The sequence below is a fragment of the Furipterus horrens genome, unplaced genomic scaffold, assembly GCF_987537825.1.
Source record: "Furipterus horrens unplaced genomic scaffold, mFurHor1.1.pri manual_scaffold_3, whole genome shotgun sequence".
Classification (NCBI taxonomy): Eukaryota; Metazoa; Chordata; class Mammalia; order Chiroptera; family Furipteridae; genus Furipterus; species Furipterus horrens.
Window position 1 is genome coordinate 190,587,825 of NW_028327173.1, and position 18,741 is coordinate 190,606,565.

The following is an 18,741-nucleotide window of genomic DNA, read 5'->3' on the forward strand; positions in this document are numbered from 1 at the left end:
CCTTTCTAGCTTCTGCATTCTGAAGTTCAGTGCTTCTGCACATAGGAGGTGAGGGCATCAATTGCATTGATCAGCTAGAGACAACATGGGTTGTCCAGCTGATAAACTCTCACAGCAGACAAAAGTAAATGATCAGCAACACGCACACCCCACAGAAAGTTTGTGCTGGGCTTGCTGGAATGATTGGTAGAAATCCGGGCTGATAAAGCACTCCCAAGGGCTAGGCAGGGCCTGTCAAATGACAGTGGCCCATCAGTACTGGAAGCTCCCTGGAGATGGTGGCCTGTTTAAGATCATGACAAGCAGCATGAGGTCATCAGGATACAATATCGCATCAGAAGGTCTTGGGTTCCTCCGCACTCCTTACGGTCCCTACCAACTCAAATGTCCTAGCCTCATGCTTTGGCGAGTGACGTCACTGTTCTAAAACTTCTGTTTGGTTATATTTTTTCAAATGAATATAATATCTACTCAGAGTAAAAAGCTTAAAGATAATGTATTTGAAAGTGCCTAGCAAATAGATAGAGCTTGATAAATAGGTAACTAAAACCAGCAATTTGTAAAAACAAACAAGCAAACAAAAAGCAAATAAGATAACCTTATCTGAAAGCCAAGGCAGGGAAAACAAACATTTATGTAGTGACTAACATTTCACAGAGTACTTTAGGACTCATTTTACAGAGAATACCTGCAAGTTCCCAGGGTCACAACACCTGAAGTGGAGGTCTAGATCTTCTGATTCAAAAAAACTGTTGTGTTCCTTTTACAATATACTACCAACATACCATTATACCCGGTATATTTTATAGCTAAGATTAAACTGATGATGATTCTGGAAAGGAAATAAATGATCAGAAATGGTAATAGTACCTATCACGGGGTTTACCCTCATGCCCTTTTTATAGTACCACAGCTGTACTGCCTACCATTTAAGACAAACCCAGGAAACCCTGGCCAGTTGCTCCTCACTTTGTGGGAATCTTAATTCCGAAACAGCTCCTGGGGATAGCTGGAAGACTTGAATATCTCTGGGATGTCACTGTCCAGTTTCGAAATAACTTTATAAATGGGTTTCTTCCAGGAAGGATCTGAGTCTTTCCCTGCGGACACTGCCCTGAAGAACTCCTGTAAGGTCAAGCTGGCGACTTCCAAGAAGCAATCTGGGACCTGCATTCCCAAAGAGACCCACAAGCAAGAAAAGACATGAGGCTGTGAAGCCCTGGAGCCATGCAGACCTCCCTGCCCGATGTTGCCTCTCCTGTGGGTGGTGGGCTGATAACAGCATCTCTGCTCTACTGGCCCCTGATTTTTGCAGCCCTGGGAATCCCCTACTCCCTCCTCAAATATAAACCGATGAGACAGCCCTGGGAGAGAGCAGGTGCTGATTCCACTGATGTGTGACATTTTTAGTTCATGGGAAAGCCTGACTCTGATTGAAATTAAACCTGTGGCTCAAAAGGGTTTTTGAGCATTCTTGTCCTTAGTGCCAAGGTGGAAACAAGTGCCCCCACGTTTGTTAGTTGTACTTCATCCCACCATCTTTTGGAGCTGGCTCCTTAGGATTTAGAATCATTCCTGCTTCCAAAACTAACTGTGAGGTTGAGCGGGGCTAAAGAATATGTCCCAGGAACTCACTTGGACTGGCACCCTTATCTTAGATGGGGGCATCCCACAGGTCATCCAGGTCCAGCCTGGCCTGGGGCTTACCACCACTGCATGCCGAATGACCACCCCCATAGGGATGGTCATGGGACACTGCCCCTCCCACATGTTCTGACCCCACAAGCCTCAGGAGGCTGAGTTGGGTTTCCAAACACATTCTGATGGAGCATTTGACCATTGCATGCCAGCAGTTCTTCCCTTTCATGGAGTTAGTTGTCAATAAGCTGCTCATTGTGATCAAGTCACATGAGAAAGTCAAGAAGAGGTGAGTGTGCTCGGTGACCAGATATACCTGGCACCTGCAGAACAAGATGCCAGGCCAACAGAGCTGTCAGCTGTGTGCAAGGAAACGTGTGTCTGGATTAGGAGTTCTCTCCAATGATTTGTAGACCACTTGCTCACCCTTTACTGATGCCTCATCTCTAGGGTGCTACCAGTGTGCCTTCACAGAGATCTCCAAAGGGCTAAGAAGCTTGATTACTGTTAATTTGTTATTTTCAGAAAGGATTTGAGATGACTTACTATGGAAGGCCCACCAAAAAAACATGTTCAAGTGAGAATAAAGATAAGAACCAAGTGATGAACGGAAATTGTTGTAAAGAAAACTTGGGCTGTCCTGGCCAGGAACTCAGTTGAAGTGTCGTCCTGATATGCAAAAGTTGTGGGTTCAGTTCCCGGTCAGGGCACATGCAAGAATCAACCAATGAATACATAAATAAGTGGAATAACAAATTGATATGGCTCTCTCTCTCAGATCAATAAATTTATAAAAAAGAAGAAGAAAATTTTGACAAAGACTAGGTGCTCCTACTGAGCTCAGCATTTACTCCTGGGCCTCCTGGCACTAAGGCAAAAAAGCCAACAAGTTATGTAAGTTGATCATCACAGAGAATTAAGACTAAAATGGCATGACACTCAGCAGACCTCTGCTTAAGTTTCAGAATGAAGACTGGCTGTATATTCCATTTGCAGCATCTACCTCTGCTTAAGAGAAGATCCTGAGATTGTAATCTTTGTAGATGGTACAGAGATTGGCCCCAGGCTGCCCTGGCTCTCAGTGACATAAGGACAGACACAGAAGGGGATCTTTTCTGAAACTCCAATCTCACGTGACCAAGTACGTGGTCTTACCTCAAAGTCATTTCCCTTGTTATAGTGCATATTGAGAGCTCGAAAAAGTTCCGAGTCGCGGAGAACCACCAGCATTTTGGGATTTGTGACGCCATCTGAAATTGCTTGCCGGGCAAATTTCTCCATTTGGATGTAATAGAACTCACGAAAGTTGCTGAACCACTTGATCATCTGGGAGGTGGTGCAGCGGTTGAACTGTACAAACAATGGGGTCCAGCAAGTCAGCCATTTACCACAAGGTGCTCAGAGGTAGAGCTGTCAGCTTGCAGTTCAGCACAGAGGTTAGTGAGAATGGCTCCAACCAATGTTAAAAAAGGGTTTTCTTTGAAAAAGAAGCCATGTCTATTTTCTAAGCCTATTCAGTTATATACAGAAAATTCTGAATTAGCTATAGTGCCCATTAGAAACTGAATTTCTTTTTCTGTATATTAGATTTATGAAGGTTTTTTCACCTGTGAAAAGTTTGCCATGGTGTCTAGGTGTGACTTTAGGAGGGTCATGGCCAGATTGCTATCAGCTTCTGCTGCACCTAGGCCGATTGCATGGCAACCCCAGAGCCTTCTGCCAGATAAGGGGCAGAAGGGAAAGGGTGAGGGTATAGATAAGAAAGCAGTTTATTAGCAACTTGGAGCTGCAGAATGAACTAAAATCAGAGCTTGGTGTGGGGATCAACCAAGCAACTGAATATGAGGGAAAGACCTGGAAAATGCAAAAGGATGATACAGATACAAAGAATTAGCCTAACCTGACACTCATGGTAATGGAGGCCCTTAGAAACTTTACGGGAGCAGGTAAGGCCTGGTTCCAAACATCAGAGCTTGATTTTCCTTATTGTTACACTTGACCTGTACATACCTCCACTCTGTCTAAAACACAGCTATTTGAATGTCAGTTTGACAGTGTCTAACTCTGTAATATTGTCTTTTTCATAGTGTCTTCAGCAAGGACAGAACACTAGGCCAAAGACACCATTTACTAATGTTTCTCTCTCTCCGCACTTGCCCCTCCCCATGTGTTCTGGGTATATCTACAGCTCAAAGGCTTAAAAGAGCAAATGCCCAACCTTCCTAGCCCAAAGTTATTCATGATTATTCAGGCCAAGTCTCAACCCAGCACTGGAAATCACACCAGTTCTGTCAACATTAAGGGGCCCTAAGGTGCACACATGGTGACCTAGGACTTGCTTCCCACTGGGCAAAACATACCGCCGCTTGGGAGTTTGGCAGAAGTGACACTGGGTGGAATGACTTTACCTGTATGTCAGGGAAATACGCCTTCAGGAGGCTGGAGCTGGGGTAGCGTGTGAAGAAAAACATTAGTTTGGCCTTCTTCAAGTGACCAGGATTTAGACCCTCCTGGATTTATCCCAGTGTCAAGGAAAATTGACAGCAGTTTATCAAATAATAGTATCAAATTACCCAAACAGTGAATTGTTCTGTTCCTTATGGTTTTTATTTTATTTTGTTTGAGTGGTGCATTTGCTCCACTTTTGTGTCTATAGCCAGTCTGATAAGCTTCTCTTTCTGGATGCTGAAGACCATATATGTATAGTACAATTGCAGAATTTAAAAACAATTTTGATGTGTAAAAGTTCTATGGCACAAATAACATCAAATGCAGTTTGTTGTACTTTTCATGTGCTTTCAGAATAAGATGGGAAGACATGGCAGCTCTATCCTTGATAAAACATTTTGAAACCCCAAGTACAGATTTACTTTCCCTTTCTGCCTCAGTTTCCTTATCTGTAAAATGAGTCAACTTGATAGTCCCCACTCTGGTTCTCATAATTGCCTTTGCAGTGTTGAAGCCCACAAGCATCTGACCAGACAGTACCAGATCACAGTTTGCTTTGCCTCACGGAACTTGAACTACTGCTCTCCACCTGCTCTCTGTTCACCTGGAAGAACTTTCCCTGCTCCTTCCTATCTCAATTAGGACGCTTCCTCCTCCATGAAACCTTTCCTTGCCAAATTGGACCTTCCTTACCCTGGGCTACCAAGGCTCTTTGTACAAACCTCTGTTGTACCTATGACCTTATTGGAATTTTTACTGCATGTTTGTCTCTGTATTTAGACTGTGAGCTCCTCCAGGGCAAGGACCTTTTTTTAATATTTGTATGCCATGTGCCTAGCCCAGTGCTAGGAACATAGTAGGTGCTCAATAAATATTTGTTAGATAAAGGAATGCATGAGTGATTAAATGGTCCACTTTAATCCATATGCAAAGAGGGAAATTGTATTGCAACCCATACCTCAGTCTGGGAGCAGATTCCTTCCCCTTTAACAAGAGGAGGGAGCTGTGACATGACTGCCTAGCACCAGGGTGGGAAGGAAATAATGATTTTTACACAAGAACACTCAGCATTGCTGGGGACAGTCCTGGGGCTGGGTGAGAAGCTTTGCACAGAGGAACGTTGGCACTCAGCTCTGAGAGCTATAGCTTTAGGACAATTGAGAGACTCCTCAGGATATATCAGTTTAGCCAAAGGAAACCAAATGATGACAGTTATAGCTGGCCCTGGCACCCAGGCTGCTTCCTAAAAGACCTTTGCACCCTGGTTCATTGGCCTTACTTCTTGTTCTTCTTATAGGTTCATAAATGCTGTGGAAAGAATCGTGGACTTGGGAGTCCAAAGACCCAGTTTCTGGTACTGATTTTGCCACTCATTAGTTATGTGACCTTGGGAAAGCTATTCACCCTCTCTGGGCCATTTATAAATGTAGAATGTAGTGGTTAAAGCTTATGCTTGGTCGTCAGATCCTGGTTTTGAATCCTGGTTCTGCATATGTTTGTCTTGTGACTTTGGGCAAATTAGTTCTCTTTTCTGTCCCTGCCTCTCAGATAGCAGATCTAGGGTGGATGCTTGAGGCCCACTGCCTCTTATATGAAATGCTGGGCCAAATGGAATTCATATTTCAGAATCTGTTATTTTATAAAGGTAATATGGTATGTGTACATGTTAGTTAACCCCCACAGCAGAGGCTGTGGCAGCAGTCTGTAACCCAATACATTAATATTCCCACAGCAAAATGGATGACTGTTTACACTAAGTGTGGTAGTCTATAAATAACCTCCAATCAGTGCAGGTCAGGTTTTGCAACCAAAAAAAGCTCCCATCAGCCTTAAGGCAAAGAAATCACAGGGGTTTTCAGAGCTTTTCGGGTTTCAGAATGTAGCACAGTGTTGGTGAACACATGTACATGTGAAATGCTGTAGCAGAGATGCTGCAGAGAAAGTGCACAGCAAATGCTACCCTCATTATTAATTCCTAATCACACCTGCTTTAACCTGGCTTGCAGGGATGTCATGTGAGTGTGAAAGTTCTGTCACACATCCAAGCATCTTACTCTTAGGTGGCTTTCACAGCCCACAGGAATAAATCTCTAATGCTGGAATGTAGGCAGCAGGAATGAGGGAATAGTTGGGTGGCCAGAATGCTGCCTAGGGGCTCCAAATCATCCCAAAGGTAGCCAAGTACCTCACCTGTGCAGCCACGCCCAGCAGGTGGGCCTGAAACCTCCTGAAGCTCTCTGAGCCCAATCCTCATTTCACAGGGCAGGGTCTGGCACACAGTAGGTGCCAGAGAAAGATCAGCATGCCCCTCCCAAAGGAAGTACAGCTGAGAACTTCTGAGAACTGAGTTCTTGAGTTTCTTCTTTACCCAGTGGCCTCTTATTGAAGACGCAGACAGGTGATCACCTAACGAGAAAATCTGCCTATGCTGATAGCTCTGTACCTCCTAGATTCCCCGCTGCCTGAAGAGGCAGTGGTGGCAGGTGAAGTGTTCTTGGCATTGGTTTCACTGTTACTCCTGCCAGCCTGGAACGCTCCCAGCAGCACCAAGTTTTGGGGTGATTCCAACATCGGTGACCAGCAGGGGGCGCACATCGCATTTAGAACAAGAGAGCCAGTCCTGGAGCCGGTACCCCATCCTGCCGCCCTTGCTACATGTTGCCAGAGGGCACGACTGTTCGCACCACTGACATGTTGACCCTTGGACACTCAATTCAAGGCTGCCCATGAGAAGCAGCAGCGTGAGTTCAGCTCGCTTTTAAAAAGCAACATTCATCCCTGGCTGGTGTGACTCAGTGGGTTGAGCACCTGCCTGTGAATTGAAAGGTCACCAGTCCAATTCCCAACCAAGGCACATGCCTGGATTTCGGGCCAGGTGCTTGTTGGGGGAGTGAGAGGCAACCAATCGATGTTTTTATCAGTCATCGATGTTTCTCTCCCTCCCTTTCCCTCTCTCTAGAAATGAATAAATAAAATCTTTATAAATTCAAAATCTGTTGTCAAGAACTTGAGTCTTACAAGATGCTTGTGTCATATGAGTTTGGGACTGCATATATTCTCAGAGCTTCACATGGGATCTCTGAGGAGTCCCACAGCAAAGAAACTAACCCAGTACTTACAGAAGCTACTTTCCCCACCTAATTCAACAACTATGAATATCCCGAGGAAGCTTTACTCTAGTAAACACTACTTAAGAGAGTGGAGTCTGCCTAAAGGTGGCAAAGATGATGCAAAAAGGTCCAGACCCCTGCACACCAGCCTGGCTGCGCAACCTTCCCCCACCCCAAGGGTCTCCTCTCCCTCTACACGCCCGATCCACAGGCTCTGGTCCTCTTCAGCTGCAGCTCAGAAGCTGCTCCTTACCCACTTCCAGCTGCCTCAGGTCTAGTCCCCGAGGAACATTTCTCCTTCCCTGTCTGTCTCAGAAGTTTCTGGTCCCTCAGGTCTTCCTCATGAATGATCCAGACAGTGCCGGGCTTTTGCCTGCAGAGCCAAGAAGGTGGGGGGGGGGGCACACCTCAGATGAGGGGTCTGGGCAGCTGACCACCTAATTTTGGAGTTCTTCCTTCCATAGGGTATGTGCCGTATTTTGGAAGCCTGTTTGAGTTTCAGGACAAACAAAACCCTTTCAGACACAAAGCAATAAGTCAGCAGTGGTAGAATCTGATGTGTCACAGAGAAGATAAATGAGCTTTCCTTCCCAGCATCCTTAAGCCCCAGAATGTGGCCACCGCTGTCTCAGGAACCTCATCACTGTGAGCCACCGGGCAGGCAGGCCCAGAAACAACATGAAGAAGACCATCGAGAAAGCCACGCTATTCCCCGTGCCATGTAGTAGTGTGTCTCCATACCTCCCCCACCCCCGCCCCATCGCCCCCGATTTCCTGTTTCTCAGGGCTATGACCACTAGTAAAGGATATGTGGACTGAAGAAAAAGGAAACACGTCCGGGACAGCCGGCAGGCCACGCTGCTCCATCTTCACGGAGGGAAGAAAGGGCCGTTTTTCCAAACAGGTGGATGTGAAGGGCACCGGGGGCTGCTGCTGGCTCAGAACCGATGGCCGCAGTGTGACAGCTCCCCAGGGTCGTAGGGCAGACTCTGAGGAGGAGTGACTTTGGGAAGAGGGATCCTGGGTGAGACCACTGCTCCAGTGACCACTGGATCCCTGACCCAGTAGCTGGCTGAGAATCTGATTTTCCTGGATGTGGGGAGGCACAGTCAAGGGACAGTTTGCTGGGGGTGCCTGATAGGGTTTGGAGATCATTCTTGGAGAGACTGGGTATCTAGAAGAGTCTGGAGGCTTGGCCAGTGATAAGTTTCCCAACGGAACCCCAGCCTCCACCTGGGCCCTCCTGGGCAAGGTGGCCAGCGGAAGTGGGTCTTTACAGGCACCTCCCTCGGGTGAAGTCTTGCTTCTACCCTCTGGCACCAGCCCCTGGAAGCTTCTCCCCAGCCGAGTCAGGTGGCCTGGTGGATCTGATAATAGTACCTTTTGTAAGACTGAGTCCACAGCATGGGACACTGCCCCAGTCAATTCTTTCCTCAGAGTCTCAAGCAAAGCGCGTGCTCCAGAAGAAAGGAACCTGGGTTCCTCAGGCTGGTGTTCGACCTCAGCCATGCTGTGTTTTTCCACCCCACAGAGGTGCCCCCTGGAGCCCTGGTGGTGGTCACTGTCCCTAGCCCAGGACCCACACCCATAGCCATTTCTCTGCTTTGCACTCGGAGGGCCCCTCTCTTTCTCAGCACCTACTGGGCCCTGAGCTGTGGCCCCGGGCTCGGCAGCCTGCAGGATGTGCTCTTGCAGTTGTCTTAGCTGTTGCTTCAGCAGATGAAGCTGTTCTCTCACGCGAGGGCCCCCCTTCCTGCCGCCGTGGTTCCCAGCAGGGCCTGGTTTCAGGGCATTTTGCTGAATGGGAAGGCTCTGCTTCCTCTTCCGCTCCCGGGCCTTCTCTGGGCTGCTTGGGTTGCCCCTGGCTTGGGCATTGCTGGGCACCAGAGGGTTAGGGGAGAGGCACATGCCTCGGACGATGGTCTCCACTCTGGCCCTCTTTGCCTGGATGTGCTCATCCCAAAACCAGTCAGGGTCGGTGAGGCTGGAATTGGGGACCTCGATCCGGGGAAAGGAGGTGTCTCTGCCCTGCTCATGGGGCGATTGGCTTCTCCTACCTTCCATACTGGGTTCTGCTGGCTGGGAGCAGACCCGGAATGGAGAAGAAAGCAAGCCAGCGTTAGGATCCATCCCCTGGCTCCACAGTCACTTGCTCAGAGGCTGTGGGATTGGTTGGGGCTCTGTGAAAGAATCCCTCCTCCTAAGGTCCCTGTGTCAAGCTCTGGGATGCTGGCCTTATGAAACTCCTGGGTTGGCTGAAATGAAAGACAGGAAGAACACCATACATGTGACTTTCAGCTTTTCAAACTTGCATGTGCAAACAGATCATCTGGGGACGTCAAAACGCGATGCTGGTTCAGCAGCTCTGGGGTGGGGCAGAGATTCTGCATTGCTAACCGGCTCCCAGGGTCTGGGACCACACTTTGCAGAGATTCCTGAGTGAGCCTCCAGGGAGAAAGTTCTCCTGCCAGGGCATAGCAATGACATAAGAATGATAATAAAAATAACAGAAGTTAACTGCATAACTGGCATTATGCCAAGAACTTTACATCCATTTCCTCATTTAATTATAACAACTCCATGATGATATTGTCATTCGTACTTTACAGAGAAAGAAACAGGCTCAAGAAGCTAAGAAGTTCCCTCCTGAAGTCATGCAGCCAGTAAGTGGCAAGCTGGAGTCAAAACAGGATTGTCCCATTCAGAGTAACTTTCTTAGTGACTACCTGCAGCATAATCATCTGGCACCTGTTAAAGTAAATTCAGACCCAAAGACACAGACAAGAGTGTGGTGATGGCCAGAGGGAAAGGATGAGGGGGCTGGGTGGAGGCGGGCAAAGCTTGGGGGTAGAATTGGGGGTGGAGCATGGGGACATCTCTAATAGTATCAACGATAAAAATAAAGAAAAAATAGTAAATTCAGTAGACCTGTCAGTTCTGCTGAATGGAATCCCTCAGTGCTGGGGCAAGGAACCTGCCTTTGAAACGAACAAATCAAAATTTGAGATCCAGCTATTCTGCTCCTAGAACTGTCAGATTATGCATTCATCTGCATTCCATCAACATTTAATAACTATTTACCAAGCACCTCCTATGCATCAGGCCTTTCCTGGACACCTGGAGAGAGTGGTGAACAAGACCAGCGGAGTCTCGCTCTCAGGGAGCTGGCTGGCTAGCAGGGGAAGAGAGAATGAACAGTTTATTTTCAGGCCGAGATACCTGCTAGGAAGAAAAAGCACAATAGGGATTGAAAATGAAGGCAAGAGGAAGAGGAAAAGGAGGGAGCTGTTTTAGAAAAGGCTGCATCAGGCTGATTTATTCCCACAAAGTATCAAGATTCACTGTGCTTCAACCTGGAGGGCACTGAGTTTATAACACATTTGAACATGTTGCCTCATTGCACTTCGCACCAAGCTTGAGAGTCAGAGTCATTCTCTCATTTTACAGACGAGGACACTGAGGCTCAACAAAGCTTAGACGGACTCTCAGTTCCAAATCTTTTGAGTCCGTATATTTTGCGCAACCACACTTCAGCCGCCTCCCTGAAGGTGAAAAGACCTGACAAGAGACTGACTTTACTGTCTGCTAAGCAGATTTTTCCTTTACTAGACGAGGTAAATGTTTTTTTCTCCTCTATAAATTGCCGCTTTCCTTTGCTTCTCTTGCACAAAAGCTGTCAGGAGAGAGTTTGCTTTCTTCTTTCCACCTTTATCCTAAAGCTTACTTGGAATTCTCTGCCTCAGGCAAATCTCAGCTCTTCTACAGCTGGTGGGTCCTTGTCTGCAGAAGTGGTCACAGCCTCTGCCTGGAGCAGAGACACCCAACAGAAGCTCCCCGTGGGCATTGTCACTCCAAGTGCCAGGGCAGAAGGCAGGAGGTGGTGGCAGCTGCGGTGCCATCCTGGGGAACATGCTGCTGAAAGACTAGGTTCTCGAGTCAGAATAATTACAAGGCTCTTGCTTTGAGTAAGGCATTAAATTATCAAAATAAAAACAGATGACTTCCCAAATTAATATGAAGAACTTGTTAGCGTCAAGTTTAATCTTGATGCCTTTGGAGTCACTGTCCTCAACACTCACCTATTTTTTTTTTTTAAGTTTATTTCAATTACAGTTGACATGCAATATTATTAGTTTCAGTTGTACAGCACAATTATACATTTACATACCTTATGATCACCCTGGTAAGTCTAGTACCCAGTTGACACCATTCACAGTTATTACAATATTATTACTACATTCCCCGTGCTATACATGACATCCCTGTGACTGCTTTTACTACTGGCAATGTTTACTTCTTAATTCCTTTCACCTTCTTCACTCATTCCCACCCCTTTCTCCTGTCTGGGGACCATCAACACTCACCTTTGTGAGCTGTCCTGGGCTTTGTGTTCCGTGAGAATGCCAGACTCCTCCATGCCTCGTGGGTTTGCACTTACATTTCCCTCTGCCTGGAGGGCCTTTCTCCCACTTTCCACCAGCCCGACTCCAACCCCTCTTCTAAAATCCAAGTGAAATGTCATCGCCTGTCTGAGGCAATCAGCATGTCTTCCCCTTTAGACTGTGAGGTCCTTCTGTGTCTCCAAGCAGAGCCAGATTGCCAACGGTCACCAAATACGTGCTTGCTGACTCAGTTGAAGAAATTGTTCTATACTCACTTCATTGAGACTGGCTTTTTTGTTTCCTCATTAGAGGTACTTTATTTCAGATTCCTGTAGCACCTACGTGGAACAAAGTCAATGCAGAGAGAGGGAGGGAAGAAGGGAGGGAGCGCATGCATCTGCAGGAGAGAACACAGACCCACAAACTTTGCCAGATCTCCCGTGTGGGTATTTAAGGCATGGTTTCTGAGTTTGCAGGTAGTTTGTACGCTCCAAAAGGCAGAACTACTAGGGTAATAGATGAGAGTCGGTGTGTTTAATGAAGTAACAACCAGCAGGAATGTCTTGAGGTCAGAATCTGGAAATTCAGCCAGACTCCACTGTGGTTGGGTGCCCAGAGATGTCTAAGCCCATCTCTGTAGAACGGTCATGGAAACTCTGTATCTGTGCAGAGAACAGGAAACCTCTGTGCTGGGGCCAGCGTGCTGCCCAAGGCCCTTTATCTGGGTGTGGCATGAAGCAGCAGTGTTTTCTGTTTGAAAATTAACTCACAGTACTCACACATTCGGTGATAAAAGGAGCAATTGTCACAACCCTTTCAAAATAGCCTGACTGCTTTTCTTAAATTATGAGAGTAATACAGGATCATTTTATTCCCCAAATATAGAAATGTATTAAGAAGAAAGACACCTATAATGCTGCCTTCCAGAAAAAATATATATAGTTAACAAGTTGGTGTGTTTTCTCCAAAGTTTTTTCTCTGTGTACAGATACATTTACATAATTTCTCATAATTATATAAGTTTTAAAAACAAAAAAATGGAATTATAGATACATTACTCTATAGCTTCACTTTTTCTCTTTCATGTCAATGAAATTCAATCTACAGCAACATTGTAGATTGAATATTGTGATATTCCATTGCATGAATATACCATAATTGAGTTAATAAATTTCCTTTAATAGATTTTGTCCTATGTTCTCACTACTATAGCAGTAGAAACGACATAGTATAAAGATTGCGAGTGTGCACCTCTGAGCCAGACTGCCTAGATTCGAATCCTTCGAACCACTTACTAGCTTAGTGACCCCTTTGTACCACAGCGTTCTCATCAATAAAATTGGAATAACCACAATACTTACTGGTATCACACGGTTTTTGTGAAGATCCAATGAGTTAACATGTTTTCAGAACAGTTCCTGGCACATAGTAAAATCACTAATAAGTATTAGCTGTTATTATGAGTAATATTGAGATGAACACTCCTCCATCTACATCTGTGGGGACTTCTCCTCTTATTTCCTTAGGATACATTTCTAGAAATGGAAATTCTGGGTCGAAGTCTAGGCATGTATTAAACTTTTTTTACTTGTTGCCCAAATGACCTCCAGAAATGTACCAGCTGATTGGGATGAAGATGAAAGACTGATGGAAAACTTTCAATTTTTACACTGCATATTTCTGTATTAATTGAATTTTTATTATAATGTATTTATGCATTATTTGTATATATATTTTTAAATAGTCCATGTGCTCTCTTACCAACATATCTGTAAAAGAACACACATCCCCTCGTCTTCATCAACATTGAGTATCATCAGTTTTTTAAATTTTTGCCAATATGAGAAGTGACAATGTTATCTTGTCATTTGTATTTCTCTAATTCTCAGTAATCTTGCTCACTTTTATATATTTATGTGGAATAAATTATAAAACTTAAACATGTTTATACCACTTGAATCAATGATCCTACATCTAAGAAGTAAAACCAAGAAACTATGTTATACCTACAGATTTATGTCAAAAATGATCATCCTAGTATTATTTATAAGAGAAGAGATTGGTGGAATAAATTATAAAATATGGTATCATCTGTGAGAGACTATATTATGCAGCTATTATTTTAAAATCATGTTTAAGAAGAGCTTATAGAATATTATTTTATAATAAGTGGGGGAGAGAAATTACATATTAAAAATACAAAGAAAAAAGATGAGAAAGAAATACATTGAAACAAGCAATAGTTCTTTCTAAGTGATGGAACCATGGATAACTTTTTTCTCTACTTCTTTTTTCTGTATTTGTATATTTTTGATGGGTATATTTTTACTTTTCTAATTTAAAAAGGAAAGCTTCACCTTTGGTAATTAAAAACTTCCATTTGTGGGGGAGGCTATGCAAGGGCTATATGGAAATCTCTGTACATTCTGCTCAATTTTGCTGGGAACCGAAAACTGCTCTAAAAAATTAAGTCTATTAAACAAACAAAGATTGCATTTTCTCTCATAGATTCTTTCCCAAATATATATTGCGGGCACCAGACATAAAAAGCCTCACTAGAAAAGCACATTTTGCTACAAGCATAATATAACTTTGCTGCAAAGTTATAGAGGATTTTATTCGTGAGGCTGAATTTTAAGTAATAGACATAAGAAAGAAGCTGTGTGCCGTCCCCTTTCCGCTGAAGCATTAGAAGCCATGAGTGAGAGCTGAAAAGACAGGCAGCATCTGCCACATTATCAACTGCACAGATCACTGCCTCGCATGGGAACCCTTCTCCCTGTGAGGCTGTGCCCTGTGCGTTTCTTGAGATCTCCCAAAGCTCTGCTCACGGAGTAGTAGGGAGGGCTTCTCACAGGCCCCGCTGAGGCGAGAGCAGCAGCTCCCCTTCTGTAGTGTGTCCACATTTAGGGAACAGCAAACACCTCTGACCCACTTCAGTGGGGCCAAGAGGCAACCAATCAATAAAGGTTACGGGAAATCTTTAGATAAAAGGCACCAAGAGGTGCTGACTCTTTCTCATCACTGTCATTGATGCTCCATCCAGATTGATCTAAGAAAATCTATCGTTACTTCCTCAATAAAATTCCTGCCAGATTTTTGTTGGGAAAATTGAATGTTTCTCTTTGCAGGATTTTGTTGTTTCCTTTCCTAGACTCAGGTGGATGCCAGCTGGACCAGCTTGTGCCCAGTAGATAATCACCCACAGTGTGGTTGGAGAAATATGGAGGAAAATGCCTTCTCCTGAAATAACCTCTCCTATACAGATGTCAGAGGATCTAAGAGTCCACCATGGGCAATTCATAATAGTGATCACTTAATCACACATGACCCCTGCGTGGACCATCCATCTCTGGTCCAGCCCTGAGCAGCTCTCCCTGCCCCACTGACTGATGGTGGGAATGGGGAGAGGAGGTCAGACTCACGGCTCAGGTCACACAGCCCTGTTCATAGACATACAAACATACAAGCAAGTCAGAAGCCCTTATGGTCAGTGTCCCTGGTGCCCATGAGCTACTACTGAATGATCTACCTACTGGGTGTTGGACCTGGGTGGGACTTGCTAGCTCTATGTGACCTTATGCAAGTTAACTGCCTCTTTTCCCCCTCTTTCTTCCTCTGTCAAATGGGGTTGATATAGTGACATCTCCTAGGGTTGTGGTGAGGATCGCATGTAAGAACACAGGTCCAGCTCCTGCACTCTCGAACCCTGATAGTAGTAACTCCTTAAGTTGCGGTCTCCTTTCCCGCCTCAGCTGGTACAGGAGGCCTCACGGCCATGAGCATTAGCGCTGGAAGGGGTTTAGGGATAACCTGGTACAGTGGGCGGTTTTCGGACTTTTAGATTTCAACTCTTAATAAAATAAAATAAAATAACTGGACCAGCTTGAGAATTACTAACATTTTATTTGCAGGTAAGGGTACAAAAAATAAGCCTGCAGAAGACTAAATCTACTATCACTTTTATTTCATTAAAAAAAAAAGAATCTTAACCACCCTGTTTTTTAAAAATAAAAAGGAAGAAGAGCATAATATCCAAATAAATTTAGCTTTTTAAAAAAACTCCATACATTGTCTATTCCGAAAACCAATGAAAACATCCCAGACCGAGGGGAACCTCGGATTTTCATGCCATGATCTTGCTTTATGGATGAGGCAAACAAAGCCCAGAGATGAAGTAACATGCCAGAGGTCACACAGCGGCTGTGATGACTTATCACTATCTAGGAAAACACCTCTGGACCCGAGATGTCTGTTCAGGTGGCTGTGAATTAAGACAGGTGCCCTGGGCTATGAGTTAAGAAGTCTGAGCTCTAGTCCCACCCATTTGCTCTCAAGTCACACTTTCTGTATTTTCTGTTTTTCTAAAATGAGGATGATAATCGCCCCCTCACTCCTCACTCAAGACAGGTGTGAGAACCTAATGAAAGAACAGATCCAAAAGTGCTCTGGAAGGGGCGGAGAACACACAATACAATACACAGATGATGTATTATAGAATCGTACACCTGAAACCTATATAATTTTATTAACCAATGTCACCCCAATAAAGTCAATTTTTTAAAAAAGTGCTCCGGAGAAGCACGCCAGGGTATTTCAGAGTGAGATGTCTCCGTGGCTGAATTTCCTTGGAAGTATTTCAGCCAACAAAAGCAGATGAAGCAAATATGGCAACATTAACAATTGTTAAATCTAGGTCTCTGCTAATTTCTCCACTTTTCTGCATATTTAAACATTTTAATAATAAACATTTCGTCATTTTAAAAAAGTGCTCTGGCAAGGTACATGAAAGGGATGGTGTTACTCACAGAGAAGATGCCCTCGGGGGGTCCAAGTCCTGGGCTCTGGGGGCAGGTGGGGCCCAGCACCCCAGGAGAGGGAGCAGCCCACTCCTCACCAGCCTTGGGCACACAGAACCATGATCAGGAAGTGATTCTGGTTTTCCTGCTTCCTCCCCAGACAGGCCTGGTGCCTGTGGCTAGGTGAGGGAAGCCTTCTGCCCCTTCTCACTGCAAGTCTGACACACCCAGCCCTGCTGCCGCCATGGGCACTGGGGACAGTGGGGGCTGCCTCGCACAGCCAACCAGTGTGGGGGGCTTATGAATATGCAGATAGAGGCCAGAGCTGGTTGGCTGCCCCCTGCCATGTCCCACCCCCACTCCAACTCATACCCAGAAAAGCCAGCTAAGTGGGGACCTTCCTGAAATGGCCATCTCTTCAGTCCTTGTCCAAAGACCCAAAGACCCTTGAAAATTTGGAGATAAATTACCCAGCGTCTTCCATTGCACTGGCCTCCAGCAGAGAGCTCCTGACCGCTGCTTCCAAATACCCCAGTAAGGCAGCTCCAAAGTGGACATCTTTCTCCCTGTTTCCTCCTGAGGGTACTGAAATCAGCCCAGCACCAAAATATGGCATCTCAGCTCTGCAGGAAGGAGAGGCTGAGTGGCTTGTCCCCCCAACCCCCCACCCCCGCAGAGGTCCAAACACTTGTGGAGAGGCTGTTTGCTGGGCCCAAAGCCCTCATCTCTAGCAGAGTTGAGGAGAACTCACTGGTCAAGTCACCAACCCCTGAACATCACTTGAATTCTGCCCTCTTCTCGTTCAGTTTGGGAAGTGGAGCGAGTGTTGTGAAATTCAGCAATGAAAATCAATGAACTCTACAGCTCAACTTAACATGGGTAAATCCTCAAAACAGAATGTTGAGTGAAAGAAGGTCACAGAATGATACAGGCACTGTAATTCCATTTATGTTACATTTAGAAATAGGTCAAACAATGTCTAGATTTTCAGTGAGTTTTCGCCTATCCATTATTTTTAATTACAACTAATGGAGAGATAGAGTGTATAGTCTCTATTATAAGGAGCCCACAGATGAACGGTTAGACTATAGCTCCATCTATCATCTGATCAATAATATTTAAAAATATATAAGAAAGGATGTGAGTTCAGACCACACAGGTATGGGGAAAGAATGCTGTGTGTATTATTTAAGGTGAACTGCTACAGCGTGGTGTGTTTTTTATTAACTGAGCTATTAATTCTTCCTACACACAAAACTTTTTTTTACATAATTTGAAGGTATGTAAATATTTTCTCAATTTAAAAGTAGGCAAAACCAAGTATAGTTTAGGACACATGCATATTGAAGCTACCATGAAAGCAAGGGGATGGTTAATACTGCGTTGGGCAAAAAAATTCGTTTAGTTTTCTCCATATGATAGTAGTGTGTGTAGTTGTCTTTAACTTCATCTGAAACAATTTTGTTAGATTGTAATGTGACAGCTATCATATCAGCGTGCATTTAAAAAAAACTTATCAAAATTGGTGAATTTCTGTGTAGCTATTTGAATATTGAAAATGGAAGAAAAGAAATATTTTAGCTGTATTATGCTTTATTACTTCAAGAAAGCTAAAAACACAATTGAAATGCAAAAAAAGATTTGTGCAGTGTATGGAGAAGGTGCTGTGACTGATCGAACGTGTCAAAGGTGGTTTACAAAGTTTCTTGGTACTACTGACATTTTGGCCAAATAATTCTATGCTGTGGGGCTGTCTTATGCATTGGAAGATGTTTCGCAGCACCTCTGGCCCCTACTAACTAGAAGCCAATAGCAGGAGATAGCTGACATACTCAAAATATCCAAGTCAATAAAGTTATTGGTGAAAATGAAAAATTTGTCTTTTATTTTACAGAAAAAACTAAATGGGCTTTTTGGCCAACTCAGTACATAATTCAGTGTAGCAGTGGTTAACTTTGGGAGGATTAACAAGGAGGGCCTCACAGGGCTCTTCCATTCCTTAAGCTAGGTGGTGAGTGTGGATATTCCTTTTATTATTTTTCTTTTAACCATACACATGTATTTATATACCCTTTTGAATGTATATTTTACAATAAAAATTTAAAAATTCTCTTTTGAACCCTGCCACAACTTACATTCATAAACTCCCATCCCAATAGATAATGCTGTGTCCTAGGTGGCTTTAAATACAGAAGAAGGTGAAAGTCTATCGAGTTGCACCTTGGACTTCATGGAAGCTCATATGTGAATCTCAAGGAAATCAATTTAACCTTTATCCTTTGAGAGGGACTTTGCATGCTACCATGCATACCTGTGTGTGTGTGTGTGTGTGTGGCATCTACGACTATAACATCTAAGGTTAAC

At 44.5% G+C, this 18,741-nt stretch overlaps 1 protein-coding gene across 1 annotated transcript; it reads right to left on the reverse strand.

The window, feature by feature from the left end:
* Positions 1–898: 898 nt before the first annotated feature.
* Positions 899–9,326, reverse strand: PROX2 (prospero homeobox 2). Its single transcript, XM_090272094.1, has 4 exons — positions 8,007–9,326; positions 4,047–4,154; positions 2,794–2,988; positions 899–1,167 (listed from the first exon to the last, which is right to left on the reverse strand). Exons 1-4 carry the CDS (start codon positions 9,324–9,326, stop codon positions 982–984), a joined length of 1,809 nt encoding a protein of 602 aa, XP_090128220.1. The 3' UTR covers positions 899–981.
* Positions 9,327–18,741: the final 9,415 nt, after the last annotated feature.